Source organism: Sander vitreus, chromosome 11 (genome assembly GCF_031162955.1).
Source record: "Sander vitreus isolate 19-12246 chromosome 11, sanVit1, whole genome shotgun sequence".
Lineage (NCBI taxonomy): Eukaryota > Metazoa > Chordata > Actinopteri > Perciformes > Percidae > Sander > Sander vitreus.
Genome location: NC_135865.1, coordinates 3651420 through 3667088, shown reverse-complemented (window position 1 = coordinate 3667088; position 15669 = coordinate 3651420). Strand labels below are relative to the sequence as shown.

The 15669-nt window shown below is 41.2% G+C and overlaps 2 protein-coding genes across 2 annotated transcripts; one reads left to right on the top strand and one right to left on the bottom strand.

Annotated features, from left to right (window-relative positions):
* Window positions 1–345: 345 nt before the first annotated feature.
* On the bottom strand, window positions 346–5963 carry maip1 (matrix AAA peptidase interacting protein 1). The gene is made up of 5 exons (XM_078263092.1): window positions 5597–5963; window positions 5406–5477; window positions 3538–3664; window positions 1208–1358; window positions 346–1093 (listed from the first exon to the last, which is right to left on the bottom strand). Exons 1-5 carry the CDS (start codon window positions 5927–5929, stop codon window positions 1015–1017), a joined length of 762 nt encoding a protein of 253 aa, XP_078119218.1. The 5' UTR covers window positions 5930–5963; the 3' UTR covers window positions 346–1014.
* A 216-nt stretch (window positions 5964–6179) lies between these two features.
* Window positions 6180–12203, top strand: tyw5 (tRNA-yW synthesizing protein 5). Its single transcript, XM_078263090.1, has 8 exons — window positions 6180–6315; window positions 7528–7682; window positions 8066–8135; window positions 8646–8690; window positions 8858–8995; window positions 9549–9629; window positions 9830–9953; window positions 10765–12203. Exons 1-8 carry the CDS (start codon window positions 6235–6237, stop codon window positions 11055–11057), a joined length of 987 nt encoding a protein of 328 aa, XP_078119216.1. The 5' UTR covers window positions 6180–6234; the 3' UTR covers window positions 11058–12203.
* The last annotated feature ends 3466 nt before the right edge of the window (window positions 12204–15669 follow it).

Below are 15669 nucleotides of genomic sequence, written 5' to 3'. Positions count from 1 at the left end.
AGACCAATAGGAGAGCAGACAGCGGGTGACACAGTTATATATCAAGAATAGCTAAATCAAGCGGATTGTTTTTTCATTTCATTGTATTTTTTTAATTTTTTTTAGGATTGTATTGTATTATTAAATGGTTTTAACGTAATCTGCATTAGGGTTTCTATGTTTTTAGTACACCTTTGCCTTTATCCAATTATTACAAATACATTTTAATTTGAATAATTCAAACACCAATTTTGAAATCATTGTGCAGACTAGTCCAAGGGTCTTTGCAACCATCGTGTCTAAAAAAAAAAAACTAAACACAAAACATGTTGAGTGTAGATAATACTACAGGAAATGAACGGCACATTCTTCATTTTTCAAATCTTTAATAAAACAATCAAAGGTCTGCTGCAGCTGCACCAAGCTGCCTTAATCGTTGCAAACACACATACAGCACATATATATCATGTACTTGAGAGCCAGGGGACTGCAACTATTTCTTTTTGTGTGGAAACACATCTGGCACATTGAATCGTAACATATTTATATACCACACTCCTCCATAGAGAAACATAGTTCTCTACTTGGAAATACCGTTTATTACAATGTTCAGAATTTTCAAAAATAGAAAACAAGATGTTTCCAAGAACAGACGCAAGGCACACCCATGTGCAGCAGACCCCATCCATATGATGTTACATAATAATTAAAATCAATTGAAAATAATATCGGATTCATCTGGCCACATTCCTAAATGTACAAACCTTCCAAAAACAAGAGTTCACAAACCTACTGTAGTCAAGTTCTGAACACTGTACACACACTATACTGCAGCGGTTCTGGGCCAGATCTATGACAATAGATGGGTTGGCTCATGTGGCTTCTCTACAGTGAATAGGGGATGAATCCAAGTCTGTCCTGGTGTTTCCCTCCAACTTCCCCAGTGAGGAGATGCATCATGTTTGAAAGCAAATACTGAGGGGGAACTTCATGTCTTTGATTAGTTTCCAGTGGCACAACTGCCTCAAAACCACCTTAATCCAAAAGCTTGGAATGCTCTATCCTCGTAATGGTCCAGTCTGGAGGCACTCCCTTAGTGAACTCCCTTTGGAATCTGTCAGAAAGCCCCAAAAAAAAGAGAGATCAGAACAAAATACTCCAAGCCACATCATTATTCATATTTTACACGCACGAGTCATTATACTCCTGAGAAGACAGATATACCCACTCATAGTTTGCAGTTAGGAGTCTCTTAGTTTCTGGATCGCCCTCTCCACCAATGGCCACCTGGAAGATACGGGTTCCCTCCATGGCTTCGTTTGGAAGGCGTGCACTTGTCAGATACCAGAAACGCATCAGAATACTGACAAATTTTCTCCCTGGAAAAGGAGTGCACCATTAATACGTTGTCACACAATAGTAGACAAGGATTTACACTGCACAAATAAAAATCACATTTTTGGTCTATTCTGTCCACATAACATCGACTGCATGTCTGTCCGTCCTGGAAGAGAGATCCCTCCTCCGTTGCTCCTCCTGAGGTGTCTTCCAGTTCCCCCGATTTTTGGGGACGTTTTTTGTTATCACAATAAAGGGTCTAAGGATAGAGGGTGCACAGAATGTAAAGCGCCTTGAGAACATTTTTAATTTTGGGCTACATTAATACAATTGACTTGACTTAAAGAAACTGAAGTGCTCAAGTAACACAATGATGCAATGAATATACCAATATTAAGGATACAAAACCAGCACAGACATCAAAACACTGTGTTTACATCTACAAGTATAAGGCTGGCTTTATTATGCATTTTTGTTGTCAACAAATTTCATAAAAAAGACCAAAAGAAATCTTCTTTAAAAAGGTGCTCTAAGCGATGTCACGCATTTTTTAGGCTACAACATTTTTTTGTCGCATACAGCAAACATCTCCTCACTATCCGCGAGCTGCCTGTCCCCCGAACACACTGTAATGGCGCCGCCACACCAAGCCGATAATCGGCCGTTGGGCAGTCTGGCGAGGTCGGTGACTCGAGTCTGTTCGGTGTGTTCCGTGCCGTCGTCCGTCGGAGGGGCCGTCGTCCTTCATTTGGGCCGACCTGACATGCTCAGTCAGAGACAGGGCAGTCGGGACTAACCCGGAAATGGCGAGCGGACGAGCCTCTCAAAATCTGATGAAAATCTTTTAAACTGACCGGTTCCATCAACAGATTCTACAAAACCTGGGACCCTCTGATAACTTGTGTGAACAATTTACCTGGTCTGGAACTGGAACTCTGAATGTTTACACCTGCCCTTGGTCAGTCCTGTAATAAGGAATGTTAGGTGTACTTTTTTTATTTTTATTTATTTTTCTTCTGTTGTCTGTGACAAGTCTGTCAGGTTGATTTTGGGTTTGGTCTGTCTTTGTCTTTCTCTTGTTGGGATTGTTTTTCTATGGTTATTTGTAAAATAGAGAATACGATTGTTTTATGTGATAATTGGAAAAGTACAAATAAAGTGTTTAAAAAAAAAAAAAAGAAAACTGACCTTTGTTGATCTGAAATGAAGACAGATTCAGCAACTACACGGCCTATTTCTCTCTTAAAATGTTTTCAGAAACACGTTTCAGTGAACTATTTTAGTACAATATGAGATCGTATTCTGAACAAGCCGCCATGACAGTCTGGCTTTGAATTTCCAGAGAAACCAGACCCACGTGACGCGTCTGTCCAATCAGCTGCCGGTTTTCATTTTCTGGGAAACAATACAGAGAAGCGCCGCCTGCTGCTATGGAGCTGTATTACGTTTCGCGTACGCGCAGCGCGTACGATCAAGTCGGCGTCGCCTCAGTGTGTTTTGAGGCATTTTTTTGGTCTCTGTAGACAGCCCAGGCTCCACAAACAGCAAAAAAAAAAAAAAAACTGTGCCAACCTGCACCACCAAACATAAACAGTGTTCCAGCCAATAACCGACAAGAAGAATTTGGGGGGGGGGGTTGGGGGGTTAGTGCGCGGAAGGGATGGGGAGGGGACAGGATGAGGAGGAGGGAGGGGCAAAATAGCCTCCGTTTTTGTTTGACAATACTTTGAACGTCAACAAGTAAGTGACATCACCCAACATCGCTTAGAGCACCTTTAATTCCTATCAACTTCCCTACACTGTCTATGGCACTCCGCAGGTCCATTGGAACGGAACTGAAACAAAGCCTCAGTCATTTTCCAAAACAGCTGGGCACTGGGTTAATTAGACAGGAGTACATTGTGGATTTGTCTAGGACTATTTTCAGCTGTGAATGAATCCACAGGGTGCTCTAGTGAGGGCGGTGTGTGGGAGATTGAGTCTGAATAAACAGAAGTGTGTGTATGGTATTGAAGGAACATGTCACCTGGTACGACAGTGTGGCTTGTTGATGTGTTTTTTTTTTTAATAGTTTTTGGACAACACTGGAGGTGTATGGCACAGAGGAAGAAGATATATCAGGCTTTTACAAGGATCTGTTCATTGTTGTTTTTTGTCTTTTCATGGGACTTGTTGACAATAAAAAGGAACGGGAAATACAGTTTGACACTTCATGCTGACCGTTATCATCATAGAAGATCCCTACGTCTCCAGGTGTGGTGTACATGATCTCATCAGGGTCTGCAGAGAGAGCTTTCTTGTGGCTCGACGGCAGCAGGTTGCACTTCTCCTCAAGCTTTCCAATCAACTGCAAAGACATCAAAGATGAGATAAAGCTGAACTTCAGCAGAGAGAATACACCTGTCATATACAAGGATTTTAAAATGCTGCAAGTCTATCCTTTGATCCAAGAAAACATGTCTTGATTATATTGATTGGTGGTAATATGATTGATGACTTAATTAATCTACACACTATTCAATTCAGATTTGTATTAACAATTAATCTTTTTTAGTTAGTCCTACCTACAACCACTCATAACAAATTGCATCTGTTTATGAGCGGTTTCTTTAGAATAGTTTTTTAGAAGCCTTAAAGTGCTCATATTACGCTCATTTTCAGGTTCATAATTGTATTTACAGGTTATATCAGAATAGGTTTCCATGGTTTAATTTTCAAAAAAGCACCATATTTTTGTTGTACTGCACATTGCTGCAGCTCCTCTTTTCACCCTGTGTGTTGAGCTCTCTGTTTTAGCTACAGAGTGAGACATCTCACTTCTGTTCCATCTTTGTTGAGAGTCACACATGCTCAGTAGCTAGGTAAGGACTACTAGCCAGTCAGAAGCAGAGTATGAGGGCGTGCCCTGACAGTACCTAGGTAAGGACTACTAGCCAGTCAGAAGCAGAGTATGAGGGCGTGCCCTGACAGTACCTAGGTAAGGACTACTAGCCAGTCAGAAGCAGAGTATGAGGGCGTGCCCTGACAGTACCTAGGTAAGGACTACTAGCCAGTCAGAAGCAGAGTATGAGGGCGTGCCCTGACAGTACCTAGGTAAGGACTACTAGCCAGTCAGAAGCAGAGTATGAGGGCGTGCCCTGACAGTACCTAGGTAAGGACTACTAGCCAGTCAGAAGCAGAGTACGAGGGCGTGTCCTGACAGTACCTAGGTAAGGACTACTAGCCAGTCAGAAGCAGAGTATGAGGGCGTGCCCTGACAGTACCTAGGTAAGGACTACTAGCCAGTCAGAAGCAGAGTATGAGGGCGTGCCCTGACAGTACCTAGGTAAGGACTACTAGCCAGTCAGAAGCAGAGTATGAGGGCGTGCCCTGACAGTACCTAGGTAAGGACTACTAGCCAGTCAGAAGCAGAGTATGAGGGCGTGCCCTGACAGTACCTAGGTAAGGACTACTAGCCAGTCAGAAGCAGAGTATGAGGGCGTGCCCTGACAGTACCTAGGTAAGGACTACTAGCCAGTCAGAAGCAGAGTATGAGGGCGTGCCCTGACAGTACCTAGGTAAGGACTACTAGCCAGTCAGAAGCAGAGTATGAGGGCGTGTCCTGACAGTACCTAGGTAAGGACTACTAGCCAGTCAGAAGCAGAGTATGAGGGCGTGCCCTGACAGTACCTAGGTAAGGACTACTAGCCATGATATAATGTGTGTTACAAAGTAACGTAACGTAAATGTTCCCACAGTTCCCACATTTATAAGATTTGTTTCCTCCAAATTAGAAATTCATGAAAAAGGGCCTATCAGATGTTATCCCCCTTTCTCCCAATTTGGTAGCCAATTACACCCAACCTATTATCCAGTAGCAATGGACTACAGATTGGAATGTAACCCTAATCCTAACGTAGGGCCTAATTTTAAGAAAAATCGTAGAAATGTGGGAACATAGGGCTGACCCCAAATGGATAACGTCAGGGACAGAATGGATAACGTTAGGGACAGAATGGATAACGTTAGGGACAGAATGGCTAACGTTAGGGACAGAATGGCTAACGTTAGTAGCTACAAGTTTGGACTTGCTGGATTCCCATACTCACGTCTTTAGCCACGAGCCCTTCCAAAGCTTCAAACTGACACTGTGACAACAGTCTGGAGACATGGGAGAAGGCCTGCAACAACACAACTCAATTCATTGAGGGAAGGGAGGGGGGGGGTTTAGGTCGTAATACGGGAATAAATAACGTTCTTACAACACGTTATCCCACTCTGTTTTCAGGTTTCTACAGACCTGCTTCGCTCCCTCCGTGAACTCTTGAATGTTGAACTCTTTGTCAAAGTAAGCCCGGATCAGAAAGTAGTATATTCGGGTGCGAAGCCAGATAAAAGGGTTCGGGATGCCGACAACCACCACCTTCCGGTTCTGGTTCCGGTTCTGGTTCCGGTTCTGTCCGTCGCGCTCGGAGCTGTAAGGGCGGACCGCTGCTGTCACAGCGGCAGGGGGTGAGGAAGGTAGCCGCGTTTTCCCGGACCGGTTCAGGATGATACTTTCATTTAAAAATAAACGAATACAGCTAAATGTTGATGGAAACCTGTGGCAACCTCTTAACATGGGCAGCGCCATCTTTTTTTTTTTTCCCCTCTCCCTCGACTGACGACTTCTTGTCCGTGTATTTCTATCTTCCGGTGAGAAACACCGTCTAAAAGAAAGAGTCAATATTAAAAATACAGACAGTAATGCAACAAAATATTGAAAATATAATGGTTTTTTTTATTTATTCAAAAAAGCACATAGTTTTGTAATTAATATGCCATATTGTTTTTATACAGTCGACTTTCACTTAGTTATTTTTCGTTTCTATGGGGAATATAACAATGTGACTCCTGTTGTTTAGGAGCCGTTTACTTTCTAAAGCAAAATCATGTGAAATGGAGCTCCAGGAAAAAGTACCCGTGCCGATATTTACAGAAGTAGATAAGGACGTGTTTCTGCGAGAGATTTATCAAGAGGTAACTGACGTTAGTTAGTCTTCATGGCTGCAGTTAAATGTGACTAACGTTACAGTATCCAAGGGTAACGTTAACAGGCTGCTGCTGCGTTGACTCTTTTAGCAGATGGCATTTTCAATGTTGCACGACAAACTGCACAATTGCTGTACTGCTTATCCTGGTAATACATATAAAGGCAATGTCTCGGTCTCAGGTTAGGTCTGCTGGTGATTAGTTAATGACAGACACCAGTCCCATCCAATCAACAGCCATAAGCAAAAACACTGCATATATCTGTGTTAACTAACCTTTAAACGGAACATATTTCTATCTACATGACCACAATGTCTGATGACGACATCAGGGTTATTTTTTTTTTGTCAGACTTCAAACTCCTCCAGAGCCACAGAAGACATTATACCACTGTTATAACAACCTGAGTACTACTCCCCATTAGGGTTGCACGATATTGACAAAATGTGATATTGCGATATTCATTATGAATATTGCAATATCGATATTAATTTCGATATTTCTTTAACATATGTAAAATTACAAAAGTTACGGGGGAAAAAAAACAAATTAAACAAGTTTTCTTACAACACAAGGTTTATTTCAACTGACAGCCATATTGGACTGGTCCAACCTGAATAAATAAATAAGTCAGGACCATGTCTACAGAACAGGACATGTTTTACTGGTTGGACAGTATCAAATATATAAATAAAGAGAACAGGACATGTTTTACTGGTTGGACAGTATCAAATATATAAAAGAGAACAGGACATGTTTTACTGGTTGGACAGTATATAATATATAAATAAAGAGAACAGGACATGTTTTACTGGTTGGACAGTATATAATATATAAATAAAGAGAACAGGACATGTTTTACTGGTTGGACAGTATATAATATATAAATTACGACCATGTCTACAGAACAGGACATATTAGAAACAATAAAAGTAAATATAAAAAAATATTGCATACTTATCGCGACACTTTCGATATAATATGGCGCAACGTGATATCGCGATAACGATATCCAGTCGATATATCACGCACCCCTAGTCCCCATGACCAGTAGTATGATCTGCACGTGTATAATTGGTGGCCCTTTAAATGATGTATAATAATGATGTATGGTACTGGATCCTGGGTCCATTTATTTGCCATCAGACAGGGTGTGCAGAGGTTCATCTGAAGCTAAATGATACTGATGGGGTTTTTCAGCGCAGGCCAGCCGTGCTGAGAGGCGTGTGTCTCGGGGCATGCCTGGAGAAGTGGACCGTCGAGTATCTTGGACAGAAAGGGGGAGACAGGGAAGTGAAGATTCACGTATCCACTGTGCCACGGATGGACTTCCTTCACAAAAACTTTGTTTACAAGTGAGCACCCACACACACACACACACGTTTGTTTCACTATCTTTGTGGGGACCCGTCATTGACATAATGCATTCCCTAGCCCCTTACCCTAACCTTAACCATCACAACTAAATGCCTAACCTTAACCCTTACCCTCACCCTAACCAGAACCTAATTCTAACCCTAAAACCAAGTCTTAACCCTCAAACAGCCCTGTAACCTTGTGGGGTCCAGCATTTTGGGCCCCACAAGGCTGTGCAGACCCCACATGTATACTGTATTCCCCGTTTTTTTGGACCCCACGAATATAGTAAAACAAGCACAAACACACACACACACACACACACACACACACACACACACATACACACACACACTTCTCAGCTACACTTCTGTATTCACAGGACTCTGCCATTCAAGGAATTTGTGAAAAGAGCATCTGAAAAAAAACACACTGACTTCTTCCTGTGTGAGGTAAGGGTAAAAAAAAAATAAAAAATAAGGATATGGTATACACTTGTAATTAGGGCTGCACAATATGAACAAAATATGTGATATGCGACAAGGTTGAATGTTGAATGTCGCGATAACGATATTTCTTGCGAAAAATAAACAGACACTAAAGTGTACTCAGTTCTGCACTTCTGCTGCTTTCAGTATTCTGCTTAAATACAACAAATTGCTTGTTGGATTTAAAACAAACGAAAGGAAATCATTTCCAACAGTATTTCATTGAACAAATTTCACATTGAATTGAATATAAAATGCACCACTGAAAAAGAATGACAGTTTCTTTTTAAACTGTAATTTTTGACTGATATTTTGTGTGTGTCTTTCGTGATGTGTCGCAGCCTTTCGCTAAAGTGTATATTGCGCCAGTTGATGTTGCGATAACGATAAAAAAATAAACAGATATTGTGCAGCCCTACTTGTAATACACTTGTTATAGCTCTTAATGACACACATTCCTTGGTCTTATTTTAGGATGAGAGCTATTATCTTCGATCACTGGGAGAGGACGTACGAAAGGTATTAAGCAGACTCAATGTTATGAAGTCTGAGAAGACAGAACATTAGGTTTTGTACCTTACTGATTCTGCTGCCAAAGTTTAGAGATTTCTTCGTATTTATACAGCAAACATGTTTTCAATCTGACTGAGTGTGGAAGCTCTTCTACATAAATGTCTCTCTCACAGGAACCTGCTGATCTGAGCAAACAGTTCCCAGACTTGGCAGAGGATTTTCACATCCCACAGTTCTTTGAACCCGATCAGTTTTTCTCCAGCGTCTTCCGCATCAGCTCCTGTGGTCTGCAGCTGTGGACACACTACGACGTGAGCCTTCCGCATTTAGTTTTTAATTCAAATGCTAGGGGTGCACCGATCCAATATTAAGATCGGATATCGGTCCCGATAGTGCCAAAATAGCTGGATCGGGGATCGGAAAAATGAACAGATCCACGGGCTGATCAAGTTTTTTTTTAGTTTATTCCCCTCTGTCGCACGTGTGTCGCATGCTGGAAGAGTTGAGTGTACAAATAATAATTCAATACATTCCATCTATGTTATTTTGTCTTAGTTAGGAAAGTAATGTTTAGTTAGGAAAGTCTGGTGCCTTTAGTCTCTTCCACATGGTGGAAGGAAGGTGTAAGGTGGAAGGTATACAGTGTAGTATTAATTCAGCAACGGTATCCAATCTTTATCGGGTATCGACAGATACACAAAGCCCAGGCATCGGTATCGGTATCAGGACTGAAAAAGTCGGATCGGTGCATCCCTATTAAATGCTTTCATTTACCTCTCACAGGAAATACAGTTGCATTTCTAAGATCTAGCCTCAGTAAGCTCTCCCTCTTCTGTTCTTTGGGGGGGGGGTTCATTCCTTCAGGTGATGGATAACCTGCTGGCTCAGGTGACCGGGATGAAGAGAGTGGCTCTCTACAGCCCCCAGGATGCATTGCACCTCTACCTGTCAGGCAAGTGGTTATGGAAAGATGCCAGATGTTTGTTTTGAATGCTCAAAATATAGCTACTGTATCAACCTCGTCCACTTTCATGTTAAACTCTGTTATCGATGTTGATCGATTGATTGAATGTGCTGTTCTTTTGCAAGTGTTCTTTTAATAGCTTGGTATAATATTATAATGCCTCTTTTAATTTGAATTCAACCTATCAGGTGATAAATCAGAGGTCCTGGACATCGACTCCCCAGACCTGAATCAGTTTCCTGACTTTGTGAAGGCAAAGAGATACGAGTGTGTGCTGGAGCCTGGAGATCTACTTTTTATCCCAGGTAATGCAAATTATATATTTATCCACAATAAGTCAACAAATCTTCCATCATAAGGTCACGCTAGTTCTTCTGTATGTAACTCTCACTCTAATAGTGAGTATGGATGGATGATGAATAGGAACCTTATTTATTTGAGTCCAGTACTTGAGTGCACCTGAATTTCATTGTATTTTATTTTTTATTTTTTTTACAATGACAATAAAGTCTCTATCTCGTAACCAAACTCAGTCACGTAGTGCTGTCAGTAACGAGAAAAATGAAAATAATCGGTGTTGCCTACACCGAGTTATGCTACTGCTAGCTTTCGCACCCAGGCGGCTGAAACTTGTTTTTAGCCTCTTAACATGTTCAAAATGTCATTAAAAGTGCCTACCCATGTGAAGTGATTCCTTCCGAGTGAACACAGTGAATATGACTGCAGTAGATGTGAAAGAAATGCATGAAAGTTCTGCTAATTCAGCTCTGTTTAGTTCTGGTGTTGAGACGGCAGTTAAGAGTGCTTAGGGACCGTCTACAAACTACAATACAGAAAAGAGATACAACAAAAATATTTATTAATTTAATGAATCAATAAGGTAGTGTCTCCAAACTTACCTCAATTATAACTTGTCTCCTGCTAGTTGTACTGCAGCACTACGTGACAACAAACAACAGAGCTACGTGTTGAAATCGACCGGAATTCTCCTTTAGTATTAGAAACACATCAAGCAGTTACCTGCTATAAATACATATTACTGATTACAATTAATTTTAGGAACAGTTTCTTATATATTAAGGATCTGACATAATCAAGTGTCCCTGTTTTCCTCAGCCCTGTGGTTCCATAACACCCTGGCACTGCAGTTTGGTGTGGGTGTAAATGTGTTCTGGCGCCATTTGCCGGCTGCCAGCTACGACAGGAAGGACCCGTACGGTAATAAAGACCCTGTGGCTGCCACTCGAGCCCTGCAGGCCCTGGAGCGAGCACTGCACACTCTGGATGAGCTCCCGGCAGATTACCGGGACTTTTATGGGCGCCGAATGATACAGCGCATTCAAAAGCGGACGTATTGTGACAATGTGTCGAGCACAACTACACAGGACGCCGCATTACCCAGCAGTTAGTCTCGCATTGCCAGACCTTCCGCCGCGGCACACAACGTTCCTGGATGGGAGAAACACATGCTCTGGTTTATTGGCATTTCTTTAAACCAATCACAATCGTCTTGGGCGATGCCAAGCGTCAGAGCCCGTCTACGGAGAGCCTGTTCACTTCCTATTCAGCCCCATTGTACCGAATTGGGTTGCAGTTCCACCAGAGTTCCACCGGGGGTGATCGCGGTCCAGTGCTAAATGAATGGGACGTCGCCGATAGACTACCCAGCAGTCAATTCACCAAACCTGGATGAGTGTCCAAAGAAATAAACCAATAAAACATCCTGTTGCGCTCATGGTATGCTTTGCTTTGTCGGACTTTCGGCTTGGACGTTGAACGTGATTATAAAAGAGCATGTGGAAGTTTGGATGAACTTTGAATTTACAAAAACAAAACACTCAATATAATTTCCAAGAGAGGGATTAACCTTCATGTCTCAGAAAGTGGCCAATATATAGAAGGTTTCCCTCTGAGAAATTTCCAGGGGTGCACTTTTCTTATTGCAAAGTATTAAATAATTTGGCTGATGCATTGCATAAAGCTGAAAATAACACTATATCATGATGCATTAGCAAAAATCATGAGGTCTTAAAAATTATATTTTGAGAGTCCTTGTTTCTTTACGAGCAGCTCCAGTGTTCCAGCAGCGCTCCTTCTCCTGAGTTCATTTTCTAGCAGGCTTCTAACACTTCTGCACTGCATTATCTTCAAACATCTATCTTGAAGTATTCTTTATGCTATTACTCCTCATCTATTGTTTCTAAATTTGAAAATGCACACAGCGTGGTGCAGACCAAGATTTCATTTTTGCAATAATTTGTTATAACTAGGGCTGTCAGCAGCTAACGTTAGCCTACCGCTAGCTAGTAGCTGGATTAAACACGGTTAAAATGCTGACAGCTAACGCTAAACGGTGTAAAGTGTGACTGTATTTCACTGTAGAGGATTCAACACCGGGATGTAACAATCTGCAGCTGCCGTCGGAAAAACAACACAGACGGTGCGTTCAATGAAACTGGTAAACTACAGCCTCGTGGTGCATTTGAAGTTATTGTTAAATTCAAATGTGTGACTAGATTAAATATATAATAAACAAATACAAATCTTAAAATCAAGTTCATAAAGTCACTTTCTTTGCATTCATTTGATTCCCAATCAAGATCCACTGGTAAGAATTGCTTTCCATTGTTAATATGTACTTAAAAACAGTTCTGAAATGCAAAATAATAGAATTTTAATCATAAAACATGCGATTAATCGCGATTAACTATAGAAATTCAACGATTAATCACGATTAAGAAAATGTAATCGTTTGACAGCCCTAGTTATAACATTTGATCAGGCATACATTAAAATAATTAAATGAAGCAAACTTAAGGTACATTATTGTTACAAGTTTCCTGTGAAAGTGGAATAATTTGGTATCTAGTAATAAGAATCCCGTCAGATTTAAAATATCTTGCTGTAACATAACGCTGGAAAACTGCTATGGATTATTAAAGCAACACTGTAACTTTTAGCTGCAGCTGTAGTTCCAATGAGACAACCTGTAGGGGGACCGAAGTGGGAAAAGTTACATAGTGTTGCTTTAAATGAGTGAAACGTGTTGGGACCATTAGTTGTGTTAAACCTGATTTTAACCAAAAAGGCCTCAGATTAAACTGACCTCTGGAGACAAGGCCTACATGTAAAGTCCACATCCCTTGTCACCAAACTCCCAGGCGGAGAAGAGTGTAAAATGGCGTCAGGGAGGGTCCTGCAGATAAGGTTCGACACTTTCATGGAACTTTGATTCTCCCATTGTTTCAGAGGTTCCTCAAACACAGCATGAGGCCTTCAACCATAAAAACTGCTGACACACCAAAATCATTGCTTTCCATCTCAACTCTGGTTCTAACAGGTCAGCGCCCAAGCGCTTGTGCTAAAACTTCCATTTTTGAAACGAAGTGGATTTCATTTCGGTGCTGGGAGGACCGTGGATCCTATGAAAAACGCACCAGTGTTTTTCATATCCGCAGGAGAAGGACAAACAACGTTTTTCTTCTCAACGTCGACATAGCTTACCCGCCTTCTGCCCCTTTTTGGAGGGAAAGTTTCTCCGTGACCGCTGACGAGTGACACGGACCCGTTCTGTTTTTCTGTGGAAATCTATGGACAGAAACAACGCACTGAACACACAGTAAGAAGGCTTAAGGTTTTCTGGGCAGAGAAAGAGTGTGTTTTATTAATGTCAGTAAGGCTAATGCTGCCACTTGTTAAAACATTAATGTGATTTGTTCGATTAATAAGCGCTACTGTTGGGCGTGTGATTTATTACCGCTGCGTCAAATCTATTTCTGTGAATGTACTCTGATCACAGTGCATTGTTGATATGTTGTGTTGAATATTGCAGCTAGCTTGTTAAAACTGTAATTGCTACCTGCTAACTCCCCTTTCACGGAGTTTTAGTTATTGCACTGAGTGAGATAATCAGGTTTTTCAAAGTGTCTTTCCTTTCCTAAGGGGTTTCCTTTCCTCTATCACTAACACACGCACACATGTACGGACATACACACGCCCAAGTGAACAGCTGGCCAACAGCGAGTCACGTATGTCGAATAGCTACACAGCTAGCACATAGCAAAGTAGTTTAGTGTGTCCCTTTGGTCTGTAAGACATTAGCCTGAAAGCTAACCGGCTAGCCCTAGCCACTCGGCGCTGCACCCAGCACTTCAATGAGCTAACGGCTAATCTGGGACGTAGCCTAGCAACCCCCGGGTTTTCTCTCTCTCTCTCAGATCACATCACGTGCTGATTTTGTTTTGGCTTTGTTTTGTTGTACTTAAAAAGGGTATATTGGTTTTAATTGATCGAAGGATTATTGATCGGCCACTGATGATTTTGAAGTTAATAAATTCTACTATACTTTAATTAGCAGTTGTCTGTGATTATTTGTGTACTTATTGTAATAATTGCTGGTTGAACACAGGTAGTGCTCGAACTTCACGCTTCCTTTTGTTCCTTTAAAGAATCAGATGGATTAACCAAGTTAAGATCTGTATTTTAAAGGGAACACCACTAATGAGACTATTTCACAGTTCAATATTGGCCCCTGAAGTTCCACCTACGAATTCCCAACAAACAAAATAATATTTGGGTCACTCAGAGCTAGCTTGGCTGTTAGGTTAGCTCCAACATAAGTTAACGGTAGAAAAATCTGCCAGAGAACAGGGTCATTTTGGTTACCTAAAGCTAGCTAGCTATCTATCTTCATGTTAATTTAGATTTAGCGATGCTTGCCAGACATGGGGGACTCGAGTCACATGACTTGACTAGAGTCGCAAGTTTTAGGACTTGAGATTTGCTTAATAAACATTCATAAAAGACTTGACTTTGACTTGATATTCATGACTTTAGACTTGACTTAGACTTGAGTCAAATGACTTGACTTTCTGTTTAATAAATATATATTTTTCCCCTCTGATATTGAGGAAGAGTTAATGATTTTAGTGCTGTTGCATGCGCGGGAACCCGTTGATATGATGACGCGTAACGCGGCGGCAGACCTGCAGTACACGAGACTGGCTACAGCTGGTAACTTAACGTCATGGATCCCTCTGCACCGAAAATAATAAAGTTTGGCTGTAAGGATTACACATCTGACCAGGCAAAGAAGAAACAAACTGTCTGCAGTACAATAATTTCCGACGTCAACCACCACCACGTCGAATTTTATCAGACACTTCAAATTGGGAGAGATTAGGGTTCCAGGCCCAGCATTCAGCTGAACCACTATGGACGTTTGTGATGGACAAAACTCCCTTCAGTTTTGGGCCATGAATAAGCACACCCTCCCCTCTTTGTTCAAGGTGGCGGTAAGAGCGAATAAAACTAGGCACACACATACATACATATTACACACACACACACACACAGATGTAAGTATGTGAATAAAGCTAGGCACACATACACACCCAACACACTCTGCACTCTCACACACACGCACATATATACACATTCACTCACCAATATTTATAACTTTTCACTCACTCTCTCACACACGCACACATTCACTCACAAATACACTGACAAATATTAACATATGCTGATACACTCAGTCAATCTCTCCAAATTACGCAACAGTGGTGGGATTCAGCTACTCTTAAACTCTTTAAGAGAAGAAAAGGTTAAAGGATGTGTTTCTGTCCCATACAAGTGAGGCATGTTTGAAGAATATTATTTGACTTAGAAACCATTATACTTGAATTGTTTGAATGAATTTCATGATTTGATGTCATGTTTGAGGCATACTGAACAAATATGTATGTTGATTTATTGTTGGCCTAATGTCAGTTTTAGACTTTTTTTTCATCTGTATAAACTGTTCAGATATATGTGGCTTGGACGCAATATCTTTTGATAATTGAGTAGGATGCAAATAAAACTCCAGCAGTTCATAACCACGGTCTTTAGCTTGTTTAAAAATGGAAACTTTTGTATGACTTGGGACTTGCTTGACCAAAGCTATGACTTGACTTGACTGATTGTCACAAAAAATGACTTGGACTTGCTTGAGACTTGAAGGTTAAGACTTGAGACTTA